The sequence below is a fragment of the Sceloporus occidentalis genome, unplaced genomic scaffold (assembly GCF_023333645.1).
Source record: "Sceloporus occidentalis isolate IW3139 unplaced genomic scaffold, rSceOcc1.0.p SCAF_65, whole genome shotgun sequence".
In the NCBI taxonomy this organism is placed as follows: Eukaryota; Metazoa; Chordata; class Lepidosauria; order Squamata; family Phrynosomatidae; genus Sceloporus; species Sceloporus occidentalis.
Genome location: NW_028317045.1, coordinates 1,875,386 through 1,899,051, shown reverse-complemented (window position 1 = coordinate 1,899,051; position 23,666 = coordinate 1,875,386). Strand labels below are relative to the sequence as shown.

General features: G+C 40.9%; 1 protein-coding gene across 1 annotated transcript; it reads right to left on the bottom strand.

Annotated features, from left to right (window-relative positions):
• Nucleotides 1-871: 871 nt before the first annotated feature.
• On the bottom strand, nt 872-22,851 carry LOC149286954 (enolase-phosphatase E1-like). Its single transcript, XM_089493572.1, has 6 exons — nt 22,768-22,851; nt 20,145-20,246; nt 17,265-17,464; nt 9,325-9,457; nt 2,928-3,051; nt 872-1,011 (listed from the first exon to the last, which is right to left on the bottom strand). Exons 1-6 carry the CDS (start codon nt 22,849-22,851, stop codon nt 872-874), a joined length of 783 nt encoding a protein of 260 aa, XP_089349698.1.
• Between the last annotated feature and the right edge of the window lie 815 nt (nt 22,852-23,666).

Genomic DNA, 23,666 nt, shown 5'->3' with positions numbered 1-23,666 from the left:
ACTCTGTTCAGCAACATTTCCTGAGTACAGTGATACCACCCATGCATGGGTTTGCCTGACTGTTTGGGGGCTAAAAGGCCACATTTGGGATGTGTGCATTTATGAAATTGGAAATTTTACATTTGGTCATTCTTCCGTCTGTGTTAATTGGGACATTGTTGAAGGCGGCCAATTCAATTTATCCCATCAAATCATACATTTTTCGAAAGTAGACACCCCATGGGCATTTATCATGCCAGTATTTTAACTTTTTCCATGCGAAAATTGTTTGAACATATAAGCGCTAATTTTAAGACTTAAAATATATTTTTTATGTATATATTTATTTTACTTTTTTTTGTTAACTGGAAGGTTCTCCTGATGGTCCCATCAGTGAAAAATTATTTTTACATGTTACCACTTTTTTAAAAACAATTATTTTCTAAAATGTATTTTACTAATCACAATGTGATTAGAAAGCTGGGCTCCATTGACTTGCATGGTTGGATGCAGTACCTGTATTCATCCTGCAAGGGGAGCCAGAGTTCTCAGGAGGGTCTGGATACGCCCTCTGTGAACTCATTCATAGTTGAAAGTTGGCGCCATTCGCTGAAGGGGCTTGTGGTTGCTCTTCGGAGCAATTACAAGGCGATCGAGGTAGGGGGTTTGTGTTGCTGAATGCCTCTATCGATATCAGCAGGGGTTAATGTTTCCTCTATTTTGTAAATGTAGAACACTGAATAGGAAGATTATTAAAACATGATGCTTTTCTTTATTAAAATCATAGTTTTGAAAAATGAAACCCACAGAATCCTTATTTTTAATAATTTTATTCTACAAGATAGCCTCCGATCACCAAACACTATTCTGGATTGCAACATATCTCTGGGGATTACCGCCTGATGCAAAGGGCAATCTCCTTAAAGGACGTGATAAGGTGATAGCTAGATTTTTCGTCATCTGTCAATGCAGCATTCCCAGGTCTTACTACTACTGCCACGTGCACACCTGCTTCATTGGCAGCTTTTGCCTCTGCAAGAAAAAAAGAAAATTAAGTGTACACGCAATATTTTTAAAACATAGAATTGACATATTATGTATGTACTGCATTACACAAAAAAAAATAAAAAAATATATATCTGTGACCTTATGATTCAAGCTCCTTCCCGCTTTAGCTGGTGCCTCCTAGTGGTATGTATGATATGTCAAAACGGATACAAACAGTGGGAATTCCCGTGGGAATTCCCGGCAAGGGAGATTATTAAAGCACATCGTGCAGACGTGCCGGCAGAGGAGGCTGTTTACCCGCATCGCTGCAGCCGGTGACCGTCCGCACGATGCGCTTAGACAATCCTCCTGTGCCAGCACCCCCCCCCCCCGTGGAAAGTGCTGGCAGGGGAGGCTGTCTGAGCGTATCGGAGAGTAGGATACAGGTCCCCTGCACCGCTGCGGGGGATCTGTATCCTAACCCCGCTGCCTGCCCGGTGCCCCGGACTGCATGTCCCAGGCGTCGGGCGCTAGACCCCGAATATAGGCCGCACCCCCACTTTAAAGACTTAAAGTGGGGGAAAAAAGTGCGGCCTATATTCGAGCGAATACGGTATATAAGGGGGCAGTACAGAGATCACTCCCAGGATCTATTTATACCCAGGACTGTATCTATAACAAGGGGACATCCTCTACGGCTAGAGGAAAGAAGGTTTCTACACCAGCACAGACGAGGGTTCTTTACAGTAAGAGAAGTGAGACTATGGAACTCTCTGCCAGAGGAAGTGGTAATGGTAAACTCAATAAAAGAGTTCAAAAGGAGCCTGGACGTGTTTCTTGAAAGCAATAATATTAAAAGTTATGGATATTGGATTAACAGGGACAGAACGTTGATCCAGGGATTTATTCTGATTGCCATATTTGGAGTCGGGAAGGAATTTTCCCCCTGGTACGGGGCAATTGGCATCTGCTTCATAAGGGTTTTTGCCTTCCTCTGGATCAACACAGTAGGGACACAATAGGTATATAGGTTGAACTTGATGGACTTTGGTCTTTCTTCAACCTTATGAACTATGTTACTATGTTACCAGTGTAACCACAACCGACCTTGGTCCTACCACTACAGTAAGCACTGGCAGCACTCAATATTCAATGTGAGTGAGGCTCTAGTGCTGCTGCTTTGCCTCCTTTACGCTGAGGGATCGTTTTTTTTTTTATTTCTATAATATGGCAGAAATTCAGTCCTGCTCCAAGATGCTGCATGTATCCATCAAGTGTCAGTGCCTGCCTGTCCAGGCCCAGTGCCCTAATACGGCTACTGGTCCTGTCTCACCTTTCTTGCTTTTGGGGATCAATTTCCTTTTGAAATATGGAGGGGGTCTGTCTGCCACTGCTTGGCCTGTCCTTCTCTGTGCCTCAATACCCTTCCTTAATCTGGTGTATAAATTCTGTATTGTTTCTAATATGGGGGGGGGTTAGTCTGTCTGCCAATGCCTGCCCTGTGCCCTACTCTGCTGCAGCTCAATTCCCTTCCTGAGGGATAAATATCTTTCTAATTTTGGGGGAAAATCAGTGTCCTGTACGGTTGTGCTGGATATTTGCCAGTGTCTAACCACTTCCAGTGCCTTGCTACTACTGCTGCTGCTATATGACCTTCCTTACTCTGAAGGATCAAACTGGTCCAATTGCTGGAGAAATTTGGTCCCATTGCATCCTGTTGGATGTGTGTATCCATTCGTGCAGTGCTGCTGGTGTTCCTGCAGTGCAAAGTGAATTGTGGCTCTCTTCTTGAACCTTGAGATAGCGTTGCTATAGGTGAAAGGTGAATCCAGAAGGTGTGCATGGGCTCTATACTTATCACCATACACCCCAAGCACGAGTGTCTAATGAAACCCCATGCACACATTCACACAAAGGAATCCAACATAAAGGTAAAATGCCCAAATAATTATGTAACATACCTTTAGTTACATCTGTCAGAAATAGAATGTTCTCAGCAGAGCACTTTATACTTCTTGCAATATTTTGGTAACTCTCACTTTCTATCTTGTGTCCAATAGTGGTATCAAAATTGCCATCAAACAACTAAAAAAGATAAAACTACAATGAAATCTAGATATTTTAAGTCTGTGAAAAAATACTCTTATCAGTATCACTGCCAAACACATTTATTTTGACCCAGAGCAACATTAGGTGGTATATGGAAAGAGGCAATACTATATATTTTATTGTTATAATGTATTCCATAAGTTACATATGGTTTATTTTGTTCCATTTTTATATTCAGGTTATTATTATGACATATGTAATACTTCTGTAACTACTATGCATGCTCTATAATTTACTAAAAGAACACTTACACCAAAAGGTTGGTGCTTGTATTATCAATAAACCTTGTCCTACTATCCAGGTCAAATTTTGAAATGTGATATATATCTAACCATAAGTATTAACTGACTTAATTTAGGTGATTTTGTTAAATATATTTTACCTTTACTCTGCACTCATAGTTTTCCCACATAGATAACAGATAAAACAAAAGCTTGTTTATTTTTTATTTTTTTTTAAATGTAGCATTTATAATGGTACATTTTAAATACAGTGCAACCTTAAGTCAACTGGACAATACTTAACTCATTCCTATATTCTACTGAGCCTTCCAAATGTGTGCTGCCCATATCTTATTACATGTTAATGCACATCACATATTTAGTTAACTTTTAGGATTCTGGGGCTGCATGTCAATACAGCTTGCTTTCATTTTCTTGTAATTTAAACTGAATGGAAATTCAGTAAAAGCATCTCCAGTGCTGCAATTCGCACATTACCACATGTAACTGGAGGCATGGTGTTATTGCCGCAAGTAACATTGCACATAACAAGTTGTGTAAATTCACAGGCATATTTTATTTTCTTGTGTTAAAAAAAAAAAAAGTCCTTAATGCCCCTAACAAGACTTTTTTTGGCAGATTGTTGGAGACTTTGTCAAACTATCCTCTTTCTAATGTTATATTGGTGGGCAACTTTAATGACATCCTAGACCATGTACTGGACAGACTGCATGTCCCCGGACACTCCACCTAGACTGTATCTCTCTTTTCACGCATAACCTGGGACCGATAGACCCCTGGCGGGTATTGAATCCTACGACTAAGGACTTTACCTTCTTGTCTGGAGTACACCAAATAATGGCTAGGCTTGATTATTTTTTGGTTTCGCCACACCTGTTTCCGGGTGTTGGTGGCGACAAGATTCACACTATACATATCTCTGACCATGCCTCGGTGTCGATGTCGGTTAAACTACAGATTCCTTTTAGAAAGACGAGGCTTTGGTCTTTCCCTGCATATCTTGTGAACAGACTGGATTTTATTAGCTTTCTGGAGACAATGTGGGGCAATTATTTAGATGACAATGTGCAACATGTACAGGATTCCCTTCTTTTCTGGGAGACAGCCAAATGTGTTCTAAGGGGTCATATAATTTCTTATATGGCGAGACTCCATCGGGAGTGGCAACAGAAGTTTGAATCCCTGAATGTTGGGGTTTCGGAGGCCTTCCAGGCTTCTATCCGCAACCCTTTGGAACAAAACAGATTAGAATTCACACAGGCCAAGTTGCTGTTAGAAGCTTATTAACTGGAATGGGCACAGGCACAATTGGGGTACACAAAGAATAGATGTTATCGCTGGGGGGGAATAAAGCATAATAATAGACTGAGCATGTCCCGGCTACAGCAGCCCAGGTCCTCCATGGGTCTCACTATGCCCTCTCCAAGGGATTAAAAATTGGTGGCATTGATGAGGTGGCACCTCTGTCTCCCAGCTCCTTGACTTTGTTAACCCCTTGATGACAATTGCCGGTCCGGGCACGTCACGGAAAAACATGTCGTTTACGACAATTGACGTGCCAGGACCGGCACGCCTTTAAACGGGTGCAGAAAGCGATCTACTTTCGCTTTCTGCCCCGGGGCGTCAACATCCGCCATATATTGTATGGCGGGGGACGCCCGTTTTTAAAAGCGTTTAGGAGGTCCTCCTAAACTTAAATGGTGTCGATGGAATGCCTCGATCAGGAGGCATCCAGCGACACCAAACACTTACCGGAGAGCGGTCACAGCCGCAGCTGTCGGTGATCTTCGCCATCAGCAAGATGGCGGCGGCCCGGGAAAAAAAACAATAAAGATGAAAGAGTTCGCTAGATGGTCTCCAGACCCTCTAGAGAACTCTGGCTCCACTTGCAGGTTGAATACAGGTACTGCATTCAACCATGCAAGTCAATGGAGCCCAGCTTTCTAATCACAGTGTGATTAGTAAAAATAAAATAAAATTAATAATAATTAGAAAAAAAAGTAAAAAAACAGTAAAATGTAAAAATAATTTCCCACTGATGTCACTATCAGGGGAACCTTCAAGTTTAAAAAAAATGTTAAAAAAAAATTAAAAAAAAGGCAAAAAAAATTAAAATATATATATATAAAAAATATTTTTGTGAGCAAGTCCTGAAATTTGCATATTAGCTTAAAAAAATCCTCGCATGGAAAGAGTTAAAATACTGGCATATTAAATGTCCATGGGGTGTCTACTTTTAAAAAATGTATGATTTGATGGGGTAAATTGAATTGGCCAGGTTCAACAATGTACCAATTAACACGGGGGGGGGAAGGATGGCCACACATCTAATTTCCAATTAGAAAAATGCACACGTACCAAATGTGGCCTTTTAGTTCCCCCCAAAAAAGACAAACCCATGCATGTGGGGTATCACTGTACTCAGGAGATGTGCTGAACACATATTGGGGTGTCGTGTTACAGCGGCATATACCAGGAGCTGTAAATTCATACATAACATAGGTGTGTGGGGGAAAAATACACACAAAAGAATACTACTGCAGACTTTGAAAAAATTCTGGTGGTAAAATGTGTGCATGCAAAGAGTTGAAATACCAGCATTTAAAATACCCTGGGTGTCTAGTTTTCAAAAATATATGGTTTTGTTGGGCACACTGAAATGGCCCGGCTCAAAGATATACCAAATAGATGCCCTATTTGGTATATCTTTGAGCCGGCCAGTGGATCCCCAAATGCCAAAGTTCAACATTGAAAAATGCGCATGCCCCAAATATTGCCCTTTTGCCCCCAAACAGCCAGGCAAAATCATTCGTGTGAGGTATCGCTGTACTCAGGAGATGTTGCTAAACACATATTGGGGTGTTTTGTGATAGTGACATATACGAGAACCTTTTTAAATTCATACCTGAAGTAAAATGTGTGTGACAAAACAAATGCAAAAAAATGACTACCACAAAGTTTGACAAAGACTGGTGGTAGATATGGTGCATGGAAAGAGTTAAAATACTAGCATTTGAAATACCCTGGGGTGTCTAGTTTTCAAAAATATATGGCTTTATTGGGCACACTGAAATGGCCCGGCTCAAAGATGTACCAAATAGGGCATGGGCAGTGGATCCCCAAATGCCAAAGTTCAACATTGAAAAATGCGCATGCCCCAAATGTGGCCCTTTTGCCCCCAAACAGCCAGGCAAAATCATTCGTGTGAGGTATCGCTTTATGATAGTGACATATACCAGAACCTGTTTATTCATACCTGAAGTAAAATGTGTGTGAAAAAACAAATGTAAAAAAAATTACTACCATAAAGTTTGCTAAAGGCTGATGGTAGAATTAGTGCTTGGAAAGGGTTAAAATACTAGCATTTGGAATACCCTGGGCTGTCTAGTTTTCAAAAATATATGATTTGATGGGGTAAATTGCATTGGCTGGCTTCAAAGATACCCGAAATGGCACATGGGGGGAAGAATTACCAGATTTGGAAAAAATGGCTTTGAAATAGCAAAACGCTACCTGTACATATTGCCCCATAATGTGTAGAAAAAAGCAAAAAAACATTGGGTATTTCTAAACTCAGGACAAATAGTAGAATCTATTTAGCAGGTTTTTTCATTACCTTTAATAGATGAGTAAAAGATTTTTCAACTAAAAGTTAGAAACAGTAATTTTTTTTCTACATTTTTCACCATATTTTATACTTTTTTTAATAGTAAATAATACAATAATACATGATACAATCAAAACAATCTCATCTAGAGAAAGCCCTTCTTGTCCTGAAAAAAACAATATCTAATGTGTGTGGGTTCAGTAAACGGGAAAGAAGAAAATTACAGCTAAACACGAGCAGCGCAGAAATGTTAAAACGGCCATTGTCACAAAGGGTACAAAAAGTAAAATCAGCCGTTGTCACGAAGGGGTTAAAGCTAATCCTCTCCTGTTTACCACAATTGAGGCCAGGAAGGTGACTAGGCTGCATCTCTGCCTTCAGTGGCAACATATCCCATTTCTGCCATGGGTGGGTAACCCAGCCTTTGAAGAGGCTAGACCTGGACGCCCTTATACTCTTTGGGGAGATAGTGGCATACTCACAATCAATCCATTTCTGGACCATGCGGCGCAGATAATACTCTCCCATGAGGGGATAAGAGCTGTGAAACCGGAGTTGCCGACGCACCTCTTTCTTTATTTTCAAATCTGTAGCTTTATTTTTGGCTCAACTACGCTATTTTACTCCTGAGGATTGGGAGAATCCTCTGGATTAGCTGATTCGGTCTCCCTCGAGTAGTGTGTGCTCAACAGCCATGGTCTACTCTATAGTGAGGAGTCCACAATACTTGCCTGCTTTAGAAGGGGGTCCTCCTAGGTGGCTTGAGTGTATGGAGGTGGATGATATTTACGAGGCAGCTTATGCAACCAGTAGGGCGTTACCTACTGCCCTTTATACGGACATACTATTGAAAATTACACATCATGCTTATTCCCCCCCCTGCGTCTCTTTAGTATGGGACTTAGAACTGATGCAAAGTGCATAAAATGTAATGCACCTCAGGCTGATCTATACCACTGTTTCTGGCAAGGTCCTCGACTAAGGGCTTTTTGGGAGGCTACGCTTGCCTTTTGCAAACAATTGAAACTCCCTTTGGGACGTATCACACCTGAGTTGGCAATTTTGGGAATAATCCCAACAGAGTAAGAAGTAAATAGAACTCGGCTAAGAATTCTGATGGCGGCTGCAAGGAAGTTGATCTTGCAGCAGTGGATCCAGACATCCCCGCCGACTCTGGCATTGCTCAAGTCCAAACTCTTGTTTCTCATGAGGATGGACTGGCTTAAGGCGAGCTTGGCAAAGGAAACCCGTGGCAGGAAGTTTTTTAGTCAGTAGGGACACTATCTGGGATTTGGATGATGTTACAAATCTGTTATACTTTATTGAAACATGCTCAGTATACTAATGTCCTATTCCTGTTTGATGTCTGTTCCAACTGCTTTGCTATTACCATCAACTTGAGTCTTAATTAAATGTTTTCTCAAAAAAAAAAAAAAAAAAAAAAAAAAAAAAAAAAAAAGCCTACTGTTTTTCTTACACGAGTTACCTCCTACCATTTCCATTTCAGGGCGTAACTAGGAACCAAAGGGCCTCGTGTGATAATTGCCCATAGCCCCACCCCCCCACCTATACCAAAGCAAGACAGGAGCTTATCAGTGCCATCATAACCTCCAAACACTCTGCCTGTGTATCTTTGCCCCCCAACTCTGGCACACATACGTAAAACACACTTACACAAATTAACACATGCCAACACACACACTCGCCCTCTCATAAACACCCTTGCTAACACAAATACTTAATCTCACGCAAACACTTACACATTCATGCTTGTACATACAAACACTTTCACATACGCATTCATGCTCATATATGTACAAACATACATAGCCCCCCCCACAATCCCACCTCTCCTGCAGCTTTAGGTATGCTGCTTGCACACCGCAGAGTCACCTGACGTAATGTTCCTGTCTCCCCATGCCTATTCAGAATTGTTTAGGAACAGAAGGGCCCTTCATTAACAATTTTGAAGGGCCACAAGGAGAAAAGTGATTGCAGGAGTCATCTGGGCCCCCTAGAGAGGCAGGGTCCGTCATAGTTGCGACCCCTGTAGTTATGCCACTGTAAACGTTGTTCAGCTTGCAAATAAAACTGTGGGGTTTCTTTATATATTTTTTTTTACATACTCAGCTATTTCTGAACAGAGTTTTTCTCTATGAATACACTTGAACTACAAAATAATGGCTTATTTTACTACTAAATAACGTACAATCCTGTATATTGTGATGAAAGGTTTATTTCAGTCTAAGGTGTTCACTTCCACCAGAGAGAGACAAGTGGGTAAGAAATAACCAAACGATATGTTGTTGCTTGCAATTCAAATACATATACCTTCTTACAATCAAGTTTTGCAGGTGACATGTCACCACACAAAGGAGTTCTGGAATTTATAACACGCACCTTAAGCAGGTCACCTTCAATAGAGTATTGAAATAAGAGTTTCTGTGCCTCTATACTCCCCGAGGAATATATATACACTTTCAATCCAGCTTCTCTCCATTTCTGAATAGCAGGAACAACATCACCATATACCCTACAACAAAATGAAGTTAGTCATAACCACATTAAACGTGCTCCAAAAAACCATAAAATAAATCCAAAGGCTATGTACTGTGTTTCAACGAAAATAAGACACGGTCTTATATTTATTTTTCCTCAAGAAGACACACTATGGCTTATTTTCAGGGGATGTCTTATTTTTATTAAGTATGGTACAACAATCTACATTTATTCAAATATAGACCTGACAGGGGAGCCGACCTTGTTGATGGGGCTGCCCGCACCTCTCCGGTCACCTCAGAGATAGCAGCTGTCACGATGGGGCAGATGAGAAGGGCTGCCCGTCAGTGTTCCCTCTAAGCTGTGCGCTTGTGCGCGCACACATAACTTTTAGAGGGAGCGCACACGTCCTAAAATTGTGCGCACAGTACCTAACGGGGAGCTGGGGGGGGCGGGCAGTCCGTCCAGGGTGACGCTGGCACTCCTCCAGAGACGGACAGTAATGTCCGCCGCTGGAGGAGCAAGCTTGGTTGGGGTGATCAAGGATCTCCCTCCAACCGGCTTAAAATCAATCAAGGGAGCGGGAGGTCTGTTAATGCAGACCTCCGATCCTGCTCCCTTGTGATGCGTGCGGCAACTGATGCTGTGCGTCGGGACTTGATGTCATATCCCGGCGCACAGCACTGAAGCCACGCCCACCGTCTTTACTGCACCGGAAGGACAGGACACAGAAGAAGAGGCAAGAGAAAGAACGAAGAGGAGGAAAAGTAACTAACAGAGAAAAGGTAGGAAAACATTAAGTGAGAGTGGATTAGTAAGTGTGTGAGAGTGATGGGTGTTATGCTGTAGTTTATGCTTAATGTTTGTGAATGAGTGTGTGTGTGTGATAGCATGGATGTGTAAGTGGGGGGGGATAGCATGGCATAGGGAGGCTGTAATCACATTAATATGATGCCCAGATTCCAGCATGAACTGGCTGCCTGGGCATGATAGGAGTATGATTGCTGTTAGCAATTATATATATATATATAATATTGTTGTTGGGTTTTTTTTGTCCAATTTTGGTGTGTTATTTTTCAGTTTCAGTTTCGGTCAAGTGAATGCTGAGTTTTCGGTCCATGATTTTCATTTCGGTGCATCCCTATATACTAAGCCAGACACTGAAGCGGTAGGCCTACACCACATCAATGTTTGGCTTAGTATATAGTGATAGGGGTTATGCTACGTTATTGGCAATGTCTGGCTCAATGTATAGTGATAGGTGTTGTGCTGTGCCTCAGTATATAGTGATGGGTGGTATGCTGTACCACCGTCAGTGCGTGCCTCAGTATATAGTGATAGGTGTTATGATGTACCACCGTCAGTGGGTGCCTCGGTATATTGTGATAGGTGTTATGCTGTACCACCGTCAGTGCGTGCCTCCGCATATAGTAATAGGTGTTATGCTGTACCACCGTCAGTGCGTGCCTCAGTATATTGTGATAGGTGTTATACTGCCCCACCGTCAATGTTTGCTTCAGTATATAATGATGGCAGTTATGCTGAACCACCGTCAATGAGTGCCTCAGTATATAATGATAACAGTTATGCTGCACCACTGTCAATATTTGCCTCAGTATATAATGATAGCAGTTATGCTGCAACACCGTCAATGTCTGCCTCAGTATATAGTGATAGGTGTTATGCTGTACCCCTGTCAATGGTTGCCTAACGACAGAAGCTATGCAGTTTTTCCCAATAAAAAAAATTATACACACACACACATATATATATATATATATATATATATATATATCTATATCCTTTATGCAGCCCGGAGCCCCCGCTCGTGATTCGCTCATAATTAACTTTTGCAGTAAGAATTTCACCTTTAAAATACACCATGGAGTCAAAAGTGTTGGAAATATATAGCTCCACCCCCCTCGCAATGTGATTTTTTTTCAGCTCCACCAACTTCGCTTTATATGGACTGTAGAAGTATATTGTGCGCACAAAATTTTGGCTCTGGGAAAAATTTTGCACAACAGAAATTTTCTGCGCACGCGACCCAAGAAAAATTTGAGGGAACATTGCTGCCCGTCTTCTTTACCGTTCCGCGCCGGTACGCTGCATAGCCACGCCTATCACTATGTCTTTTTTTCGGGGTATGGCTTATATTGCGCAAATGCTTAGAAATCCTGCTACGGCTTATTTTATGGGCATGTCTTATTTTCAGGGAAACAGGGTAGTGGTTGTGTGTATATATTTTTGACTTGTTAAGAAAGTAATAAATATGTCACTATTAAACCTGCAATGTAATTTGTCCCCCCCATTTCGTTTTCTCGAGGTTATATTAAAGCCAAGCATGGGTGTTGGGACTTGCTAATTAATAGAAGATTAGAGTACTAAGCCACTAGGAGCAGCAAGACACATACAGTATACATACATGGTTTGAGAAGATGGTCAGTAAATAAGTATATGGATCTACTAAAATTAAATCAGCAGCAGTGTTAGAAATAGTGCATTCAATAAATATCAACATATCTGGAGAAAAGCCAACAACTTAGGCACTCTAAATGTTTTACTTGTTGGCAGGACAATGTTTCATTTCATCAAACAGGAAATGACAGCAGGATTGGGTGAAAATTTCTGCCTATTTCCTGCGCAAGTGTTAAAATGCACAGCCCTTTTCCAAATGTAGTTGCATAAATAGCATGACATGTGAGCCCCAATTCTTTTATTTTTTATTTTTTTTTGAAACACAGCAGAGCAGTGTGAACGAAGGACAAAGCAGACAGGAACAAAGGTCATTGGAGAGGGCGCACTGCCCAAGCTAGGATATTGATAATTCTCTTATGTGTCACATCTCATTCCTTACGGGCACAGTGGTAATGTGCACCACCCCACCGGTGGCTGAGGGAGTCTGATCGCCCATAATGCCTCATTCCCTTATGCTAGCTGTCACTATGCTATACACTATGTATAAAAATTGCCTGTTTTAAGATGTGGTATAAATAAACTGCTGGTATACACAGTCAAAATACTACTGACATAATAAAGTCAAACAAAAACGTGGGGCCATTGCTTTCAGTTGACATTTATATAAATTGCTTTAAATATAAGAATCATCACAAACTGCCACAGTCCAGCTACTGGTGCCATCACCAGTTTTGTTGTCTTCAACATCAACTAGAAATGTTACAGTTCAAATTTTCAATAATGACTGCTGCTGCAGTGTTTAAAACACAATAACTCATCATCAGCAAAATAAATCAGTAGTAGTAGAGAATATATGCGTTGGTCATTCAGCAGGACATCATATCATGTAAGGGATGGTCCAAAAAGAACTTGGTAGCCATTTACACGTAGGGCAACTGCGATCAGGCAAGCTGTGTTAGTAGTAGACTACGAAAAGCTTTTTTAGTTAGAATACAATTACCCACTAGTGAGCCACAGTCACCTTGCTCCTAAATAGGATACATATATGGAGACAGTGTATCATCACTGTTTTCAGAGGGGCTGTAGCATTTTCTTAAGCCACAGACATTTAACCCCTTAACGTCCATTGACGGCTGAGGCAGGTCACGCAAAAACGGTCACTTAACGACCAATGATGCGCCTGACATTTCTTTAAACAAGATTAGAAAGTGATCTACGATCACTTTCTTCTCTTAAACGGTGTTGCTGTAATGCCTCGATGTCAAGGCATTCAGCAACACAGATATCGGCATTAGAGGCCACGTCTGGCCTCTCCCCGGGGCGTCAACATCTGTTTGATTAGGTAAATTGGAGTGGCTGGGCTCAAAGACAGGGCATAGGCACAGACTGACCAAAATGGTGGTGGTGGTGGTGGTGGTGGTGGAGGGGGGAAGCAAACTTCCCAAATGTGGCCCTTTTAACCCCAAACACCACACAAACCCATGCATGGGTGGTATCACTGTACGCAGGAGATGTTGCTGAACACACATTGGGGTGTTGTTTTATAGTGATGTATTCCTGGAGTTATAAATGTATACCCGTAGTAATTTGTGTAAAAAAAAAAACTTTGGCAAAGGCTGGTGGTAGAATCTCATGCATGGAAAGGGTTAAAATACTAGCATTTGAAATACCTTGGGGTGTCTAGTTTTCAAAAATATATGGTTTGATGGGGTAAATTGATTTAGCCGGCTTCAAAGATAGCCCTATTAGGACATGGGGCAGTAGGACCAAATGTAAAAGTTCCAAGTAAAACAATGCGCACTTCCTAAATGTGGCGTTTTACCTCCCAAACAACCCAACAAACCAATGTATGGGGGTATCACTGTACGCGGGAGATATTGCTGAACACATATTGGGGTCTTGTGTGAAAGGGACGTATACAAGGCGCTGTAAATCCATACCTGAAGCGCAATTTTAGTGATTAAAACAAACAAAAAAAAATTACTACCACAAAGTTTGACAAAGTGTAGTAGTAGAAATAGTGCATGGAAAGGGTTAAAATACCAGCATTTGAAATACCTTAAGGTGTACTTACCCAATAACTTGCAGAAAAAAGCAAAAAAAACATTGGGTATGTCTAAACTCAGGACAAAATAGTAGAATCTATTTAGCAGGTTTTTTCATTAGCTTTCTTGGATGAGTAAAATATTTTTCGCGTAAAAGTGTTTTTTTTCATCATTTTTTTTTTTTTTTTTAATAGGAAATTAGATATGATCAAAAATGGTATCTGAAGAAAGCCCTTCTTGTCCTGAAAAAAACAATATACCGTATTTGCTCGATTATAAGACAAGGTTTTTTTCAGAGCAAATGCCCCTCGTCTTATAATCGAGGTCGTCTTCTAATCAGACCTCAAAATGTCTGCTGGGGCCATGCTGCTTACCGGGCTTTGGTCGCGAGCAGCAGGAGAACAGGAAGCTAGAAGAGTGTCACATAACTCTGCCTCCCCCCTCCTTCCTCTGGGGGCGGGGCCAGAGAAGTTGCTCGCACAGCCGGGCCCCTGCAGAAGTCTTCCAGTGAGAGATCTGCAGTTCAGGTAAGGGGGTGGGGGAGGGTTTCTGAGTATGTGTGATTAATGGAATGAATGAGTATTTAAATGTTTGTGAATTAGTGTGTGTTAGTATGGATGTTTAAGGGGGGTGGTGGTGGTAGCATGGCACAGGGAGCAGTGGCGTCTCCAGGTTTCATATTTAGGGGGGGCACATGGGGGGCCAGGGACCAAAGTAGGGGGGCCAATTATAAAACGGTACATATACACTATATATATATATATATATATATATATATATATATGCACACACACACACACACACACACACACACACACGTTAGACGTGCATTTTTAACTACATAATATGTATTTATCTCTTTGAAGTAAAGACTGTGATTAAAATATGATTTCAAAATAACAGCTAAAGTGACAGTTGTTTTCATTCTTTAATATTAGCCCCTGCTGACAATATATATAAATATTAGACCCTGCTGCAGATATATAGAAATATTACACCCTGCTTCCGATATATATAAATATTAACCCCTGCTGCGGATATATATTAATATTAGCCCCTGCTGCGGATACATACTTATATTATACCCTGCTGCCGATATACATAGAAATTATACCCTGCTGCCAACATATATTAATATTAGCCCCTACTGCCGATATATAGTATTAGTCCCTGCAGCCAATCTATATAAATATTAGCCCCTGCAGCCAATATTTATTGATAATAGGCCCTGCAGCCAATATATATTAATATTAGCCCCTGCTGCCGATATATATAAACATTAGTCCCAGCTTCCGATATATATTAATATTAGCCCCTGCAGCCAATATATATTAATATTAGACCCTGCTGCCAATATATTTGCCACACTGACTGCAGATCAGGGGAAGACAGTGAGAGTCAGTGCAGTGTTCCCTCCTTCTGACTGCACCATGACATTGAGAGGTCCTCTCCCCTGTAATCATCCCCAGAGTCCCTTTGTCCCCTCATTCACTAAACCATAGCGCTCTTTTACTTACACCCTGTAGTTCAGGTATAGATCAAATAAACAACACATGGAAACAGCACATGCAACTGAATGAGATTTAAAAAAAAAACTTGTATTTGCAGGTATACATAAATAATGTATGGAAACATAGCACTGCGGGTATAAACCAACAGAACACACAAACCCAGCATTGCAGGTATATATCAACTGGAAATCACATGTACACTCAGCACTGAAGGTTTAGATCAAATAATCAACACATGGAAACAGCACAGTTTTGATCAACTGAATAAGACATGCAAATCCTATATTTGCAGGTAAACATTAATAATGTATGGAAATATAGCCGATACAGATGAACAGAATGACACAAAACCCAGCTTTGCAGATATAAATCAATTGGAAATTACATATAAACTCTGCATTAAAGGTATAGATAAAACCCCCTAAATTACAGGCATAGATCACTGGTCACACACCCCAAAGCCAACCCTGGCGTCCACGCTGCCCACATAGAACCTGACCAGCACCTAAGTTACACATTATGTCAACTTTGTCCCCAAACAGCTGAACGTACGCCGTTTTTGTCCCATAAAGACCTCTCCCTCCCAATCTATCCTATCTACCCCCTCTCCCTCCCAATCTATCCTATCTACCACATCTGCCTCTCTATCTACCACATCTGCCTCTCTATCTACCACATCTGCCTCCCAATCTATCCTATGTACCCCCCTCTCCCTCCCAATCTATCCTATCTACCCCCTCTCCCTCCCAATCAATCCTAACTATCCCCTCTCCCTCCCAATGTATCCCATCCACCCCCATCTCCCTCCCAATGTACCCCATCCACCCCCATCTCCCTCCCAATCTATCCTATCTACCCCCTCTCCCTCCCAATCTATCCTTATCTACCCCTTCTCACTTCCTATCTACCTCTTCTGACTCTCTAACCCCCTCCTAACTTTCTAACCCCCCCTTTGAAGTTCACTTACCTTGGGCTTGTCCAGCGGTGAGATCGCGAGATCTCTGTATCCCTGGTTCTGCCGGCTTCACTGCTGGGCGCCGGATATGACGACATATACCGGCGCTCGGCTTGAAATGCCGGCACTGCGAACCAGGAAGAGGCCTCGCGGTCGCGGAGAAGAGTGAGAGGCGCCGAACGGTTGCTGAGAACTTATTCCTCAGCAACCGCTCGGCGCCTCTCACTCTCTCCTTCGGGTCTATTAAAAAAAAAAAAAAAAAAGACGGCGTTTCAATTGGGGGGCACACCGGGGGGCACAGCATGATGTAGGGGGGGCCATGGCCCCCTCTGGCCCCCCCCCGGCCGACGCCACTGATAGGGAGGCTGTACTCAGACTCCTATCATCCCCAGGTTCCAGCATGTACTGGCTGCCTTGGCTTGATAGGAGTGTGATTGCTGTTATATATATATATATATCCCTCCAGAAATGCCTTTTAACTCCCTATATGCCACTCTGCCCCATGATATGCCTTTTAACCCCCTATATGCCACTCTGGCATATAGGGGATTAAAAGGCATCTCATGGGGCAGAGTGGCATATAAGAGGGTATAAGACATTTCTGGAGGCAGAGTGGCATATAAGAGGGTTAAAAGGCACATCATAGGGCAGAGTGGCAAATATTGTTTACATTAATTAATATTTACTAGTAAAACTTTTTTTCCTATAGGGTAGTCTTATATTCAGGCTTTTTGTTTTTTTCCTAAATTAATATTCAGATTTTGGGGGGTCTTCTTATAATCAGGGTAGTCTTATAATCGAGCAAATGAGTGAGGAGAACATTACATTACATGTTGGCGCTATATAAATAAAATATAATAATAATAAATAATAAAGTGTGTTTCCAATTTTAAGTGTATTCAGAATACTTACTCTCCTTTCACTTGTCCTGTGACATAAGCTGACCTCCACATGTGACCCTGCAGCTGCTTGAGGGCAGTTGTTTTACGGTCCATGGACATCTGCCAATGAACATTATGAACTACTCCTTGTATTACTCTATCTGTGTCTGCTTGATTCTCTGACAAGCAAGGGATAGGTACATGTCCGTCAAGGTGGGAATCTGTCTGAGCCTTCACAATTAAAACGAGAGAGGGGAAAAAAGAACAGATTAAGAATTAGGAAATCATATCATTGCAGGATGTATCAACTATGTGGTACACAAATATGCTATACATAGATTTACAATAACATTGTTGCAGTTAGGTTGTGCTGGTAGATGTGGGAGAGCTAGCCATAGCACCAAAGCTGACCCGGTCCCTGACAAGGTGCTCAGGAGCAAGCACTTGCACATAAGCAGAAGGATACAGAGGCGACCATTCAGGTAGATTATGATTTGGCTTCTCTTTCTGCTGTTGAACCCCATTAAGCCCACGCAACTGTATATTAATTTGGATAAATCCCCAAAAAATATTTAGCACTTTGAGGTTTGCTTATTCATATCATATTTAGCCACAACATTGGAAAAGGGGGATTACTAATGGAAATGTATTTGGCTCTATCATTTCTGCTATGTCACATCTATTTATCGTTTGTGCCTCAAGGCCAGACCTGAACTGTGAAACCCAAGATTATGTATAAAGAGCAAATCTGATGCTAAATTTGGAAGAAACAAAAAGAAAAATCATTTATGATTCCAAAGTAACTGCCCCACTTTTACAAACACACCCGAATGCTCTTACATAATCCCCTACTGTATCTTTTTTAAACAAGGATAGAAAAACACATAATATGGGGAGTTGGGTCAAGTATTTATTAACTTTGTAGCTGTATTCATTATATTTTACACATTGCTATATTTGTATTATTAAACACTGTATACCACATAACACTGGATAGAGGGTTTCACACATTTAACATGTAATTTACTTAAACGTATTATTCCTTCTGGGTTTGCCATCCTTCATTGGCAATCAGCCAAGAATTTAACGGCTGGTATGTTGATACATTTGGTACATTTTTAGCACATCAATTGTGTGTCTGTCTGTTTTGTATTTGGAATGTAAATTCCATTCATATTCTTAAACGGTGAAAAAACAATTGGAATAAAGCAGGTAACAATGCAGGCTATCTTAAATGCATTAGAGCAAAGCTCAAAAATCCCCAGGCGCCAGGTTGTCATGGTGACAAGAAACCAGTTCCTGGAGCCCAGGGTTTTGCAGGAAAAGGGGGTAAAAACTTGCCAGGGCTGCCATCATGAACCCGGCAATCATTTCACTGCACCCTGCAAAAAAGCTGGATTCACAATGGCAGAAGATAAGCAGCGGCTGTATACTGTAGTTTCAGGGTCAGCGTTTGTATACTATAGTGCCAGAGTCAGGGTGTTTGTGTGTATATGTATAGTGCTGGAGTAAGTCTGTGAGTGTATAAATATAGTCTACTGTATTCAGTGCGCCAAGTGAGTATTTTCTATATGTATAGTGTTAGCCAGTACGTGCGGGAGTGTTGGAAAGAGAGTGCATGTGTATAGTTAGGGTGAACGGTGTGGTGTATGTCAGCATATAGTGTCAGAGTGTGCACATGAACGTATGATGTAACCGATACATGCCCCAATCTATAATGGATAAAGCAGGGATCTGCAAACAGAGCAGATAAAAGCACCAGCATTTTCATTCATTATTTCGTGCACGTGTGTTGGTAAATATTAGAGAAATGTCTTCCTAGCCATTTGGTTTGGTTTCACTGTGATTTAGCTTCCGGTCTTATCTTTAATAACTTTCTGATAAAGAGTGTTGGGTGCTATATGGGAAACAACCCAGAGCTGAAAAAAGTATGAATAAATAAATAATTGTTCTTATTTAAAGAAGAAAAAAAAACTATGGGTTCTTTGGAAATTTACACATCTAAAAGCGTCCACAGAAGGTTCTATAAATACCTGAGAAAGATCTCTAGCCAAAACGTTGAAAACGGAGAAACAAAAATGGGGGGACGAGTGCCAAACATTTCAAAGCTTTACTCTTTATATTTTTGTGCCAATATATAATATTAGCATGAATATAGTTTAATATGAAACCTTGAAATACTTAAATTTTTGGCAGGCACACTAAAACACAAAAGAGGAATAAAGGTTAAACATCCAAGATTGAGTCTGACGGGGTAAAGAGCGGTACTGTACAAGGTGGTGCCTTTTATGCCGTATTGCCCCAACAAACATCCATTAACTGCAGACCAGGGGGTAATATATGAAAATAAAAACATGATTAGGGAATAAAAAAGCTGCTCCTAGATCCAAAGCAAATTTGTCGACCCCAAAGTCCATCCATTAAAAGTCCCTTATGTTTCATTCACCACGTTATACCTACTATTAGGTAGGCCTTGGGAATCCGTACTGTAATATACCTTTACTTCATTTATAGCTGTGTGACGGGGCTGTAACAGACGCACAGCAGGTCAGGGAGGGCCAAGCCTTGTACAATGAATTCCATCTTCATTCAAGGCAGCAGCTGGGTTGGGGGGAGGATGCAGAGAATATTTAAAAAGGGTTGGGGGATGGGATGAGAATGCTATGGGAAATGGATGAGGCATTTACTGTACTCATAGGGAGGGTGCAAGAAGGATTGTAGGCGAGGTTTAAAATATGAATGTTTATTAAATAAGCAGGTTTGACAAGAAGGTATTATTATGCATAGTTTAGGATGAACATAGAAACTAAGGAAAACATTTGAACGTGTTAAAAGTAAAGCGTTCTTTAACAAAAGATTGCTGTGATGTGATGCGCTGAGAATGGGAAGCTTGTATTGATTAACATCCAACCTGCTTTCTAAGCTGTCTCACGTCCTCCTGGCACTGTTCCTCTTCCCAGTGGTCCCGAAGATAATCTTTAACATTGTCCTTTATGAAAGGAAAAAGAACATCCTATGGAAAGAACAGAAGTGCATTATTGTAATGTGATGCATTACACAAGGAATAATATCACAAATGTACAAGACATAGGGTCATCCTATTCCATGGATATTCTATATATGAAATGGATGGATTATACCCCAATGTGATCCCTTTCCAAATAACTAATAATGCCAGGGCAAAAAAGGAGTAAAATAGATATATGGTTAAATACGGATACATGCCTTTATTATGCACTAACATAAGTGTAGAGTAGGAAATCATTATTCGGGGTGCACGGAGCTCAAGGAGGAGCACATTTTTCCTGGTGTGTTTGGGGGCAGGGATTTACCAAGATTTTGCAACCTCTAGTTATTTTTGTAAGACATAGCAAAAAAAGAAGAAAAAGTACTTTATTTACACAATTTATAAAATGTATAAACACGTCTTCTGTTTCTATACACATTATTGTAACTTTGAGTGCTGTAAAACACAGGGATGTACTCACCCACCAAACATTTTACGATAATAGAAAAAAAGAGGCATCAGGATGAGGAAAAATTGTGGCCAAAAGAGGGACCATGCCTCCTAAATAGGGACACAGAGGAGGTATGCATGATGCCAAAGGAAGGGCTAATAAATTTGTAATAAGACTTTCCAGGGTTCTGAAAAGCATAACTGTGCAGTCTGACAGTTGCAGAGTATAAAAAGACCCAGCTTTGGCATGCACTTGGGCAAACTGATTCAATACATGAAATGTATTAATATTTTCACAGAAAGGATAAAACACTTTAGTTAACAGGTTCTAAAATCAGAGCATAATACATATTTTAGTATGGCCTGTATCCAGTGTTTCCAAGACTATGCAGGTTGGCAATCTTTGCTTTCTGATGGCTCCAGATGTCCGTGCAGACAGCTGCTTTACTATAAAAATAAAATGTCTGCACCGGATAGAATCAGGGTCTCCAGGGATGGTCAAAATAATGTGTATGGTAATGTTATTTTGAATGATAAACTAAGAAAATTACATTCTTGTTTACCAACACCATAACAGCAATGATTATACGTTCCATGATGGGTACGCAACTGGGAATAATTAAAAGGAATGAAAATAAAGAGCAGTCAGCAGACAGGCTAGCGCAATTCTGGCTTGAACTAAACATGCCCCAAACACCTTTTTCCTGTAACAGGAGCTGGATTTAGCCTTTAGAACATTAATTTTCCAACACACAAAATTTTACAGTAGGCACAATGTGTTCCGATAGATAGCGTTCTCCAGGCCTCCATCAAACCCAGATTTGTCCATCAGACTTTCTCCGAGAACACGTTACCACTGCTCCAGCGTCCGGTGGTGGTGGTGGTGTGTTCAACTTGTCGACGTTTGGCATTAAAGTCATTGAGCGCTTCAGTATGACCCATTCTAATGCCAATGTTTGTGTATGAAGATGGCTGCCTATGAGCTTGATTTTATGCACCTGGTGGCAATGGGATGGTGGCTGAATCACCTAAACTCAATTATTAATAAGGGTGTTCACATTCTTTTGGTCATATAATGTAGATGTGTTCTCTTGGCAACAAATTAAAAACCTCTTAATACTGACCCAGAATAGATATGTTGCGGCAAAGCAAAAAGAGTAACACTAACCCATAATGAAATACAGCACTTGCAACATACAGACAGGGTACCATGAGTGCATAGTCATCTAACGCACTTTTGGTCTATACATAAACAGACATTATCATGTAACATATTTAAACACTAAGGTGATTAAGAGTAAACATATCAAGTGCCTCATTTGCAGGCCTTACCCAGTTTGTATTTTGGATCACATATGCAGCTTAGAGATTGAAATGACACGCTGTGGTATGAAGTATACATTTGCATGTTCGATTCCCTGAGGCTCCTTGCTTGAATCACATGAATGAACATGTTACTAACATGATTTGCTTGTATGATGAGTTAAATTTGTATGAGAAATGTGCGACCTTTTGAAAGACCAAAAGAAGTCACAAATTTGCACTTCAACACTGAAAGCCAGTTATTTAAATTGCTAAATTAAGTTAGAATAAGCATAATACCCCTAAAGTCTAAATTACGCAGAATCTAAGAATTTGCAATTTGCTGGGTCTCACTACCCTATTCTAACGCGCATACTAGAAAAGAATACCATCTTGCACATTTTAATAAGACATATATGCGTATTGGGAAATCAAATGTGAATGCATATTGCAATCACACACACAATCTTTAAAACTAGACAGCCCTGTATTTGTACATATCATAAATTGAATTATATTATACATTTCTCTCAACAGGACTTCCAGTATCTAGAAGTTATACCTCAGACAAAAACGTTTATAATTACATTTATTCTTATTTATTTTAGTATTTTAGCCACCTGACAACCCATAATCCAATATACCGTAATACATACTGTTGTTAAAAGAATATCGTACACGACACTGCCTTGTCCGAATAGAATACATGATACATTTTATTACTTTAGAAATATAATATCTAAGGTGATCTTTCAACAGTCCCCTTACCTCTCACCTTCACAAACGTGATTGGGGTGGTTGTTCCCTCAATATCTAACAGGATGGCAGACACAGAAGGGGGCACAGTATACAGCACCATATTTCTCGCTTAATCTACCAACAACCGCCCACATACGCGCCTACAGTAATGTCCGCCGTGCGGCTTTTTCACGAGGCGTCACGTCAACCATGACGTTTCGGCGGTCGCGTTGATTACTGCGGCTTTTTACCGGAGGGGACGAAACTCCGCTCATCTTTTTGTTTTGATCGTAAAATAACGTGAACTGACTAGCATTTGGCCATTTTATCCTCGCTTCTAGCATTGAAAGCACCCCGCCAAAACACACCAGGGGTTTATCACGTCGAAATACGCCCCCAAAATAAAATTTACTACAACGAAATATCGAGGGTCAAACTCACTTAAATCAAAATGAACTACGGTTCATAAGCCACTATAAATATAGTTCACGCGATTTTAATGTCGTAATTGTATGGCGTCCAGGTTTGTAGTAAGCGTGCTGATACAACTATACGTGTGCTACATGATACACCATATCAATGTCTACCTAATTAATAAACACGTTCCTTTGTTTTCCACAAAACCACCACGGTAAAAAAAAATCAAATACACACATATCGCCTAGGCGCCATTTTACTTGGACACGTGAAGCCATTGTCTACCGTTGCCATTTAAGGCCCAATACACTAAGAGAGGATTTCCGGTGATCGACACGCCCCCTTTGCTATCCCAGCCAATAGCAAGCGGGAGCGTTTATGTGAGGTCACGAAGAACCGCGCACTAGATTGGTCGAAACGCCTGCTATATATATGGTGGGCGGCAGTGGTAAGGATCTTTTCCGTTGCTGTGTGCTGTGGTGGCAAGGTCGTTGCGCAGTTTCTTAAAAGCTGTATAGA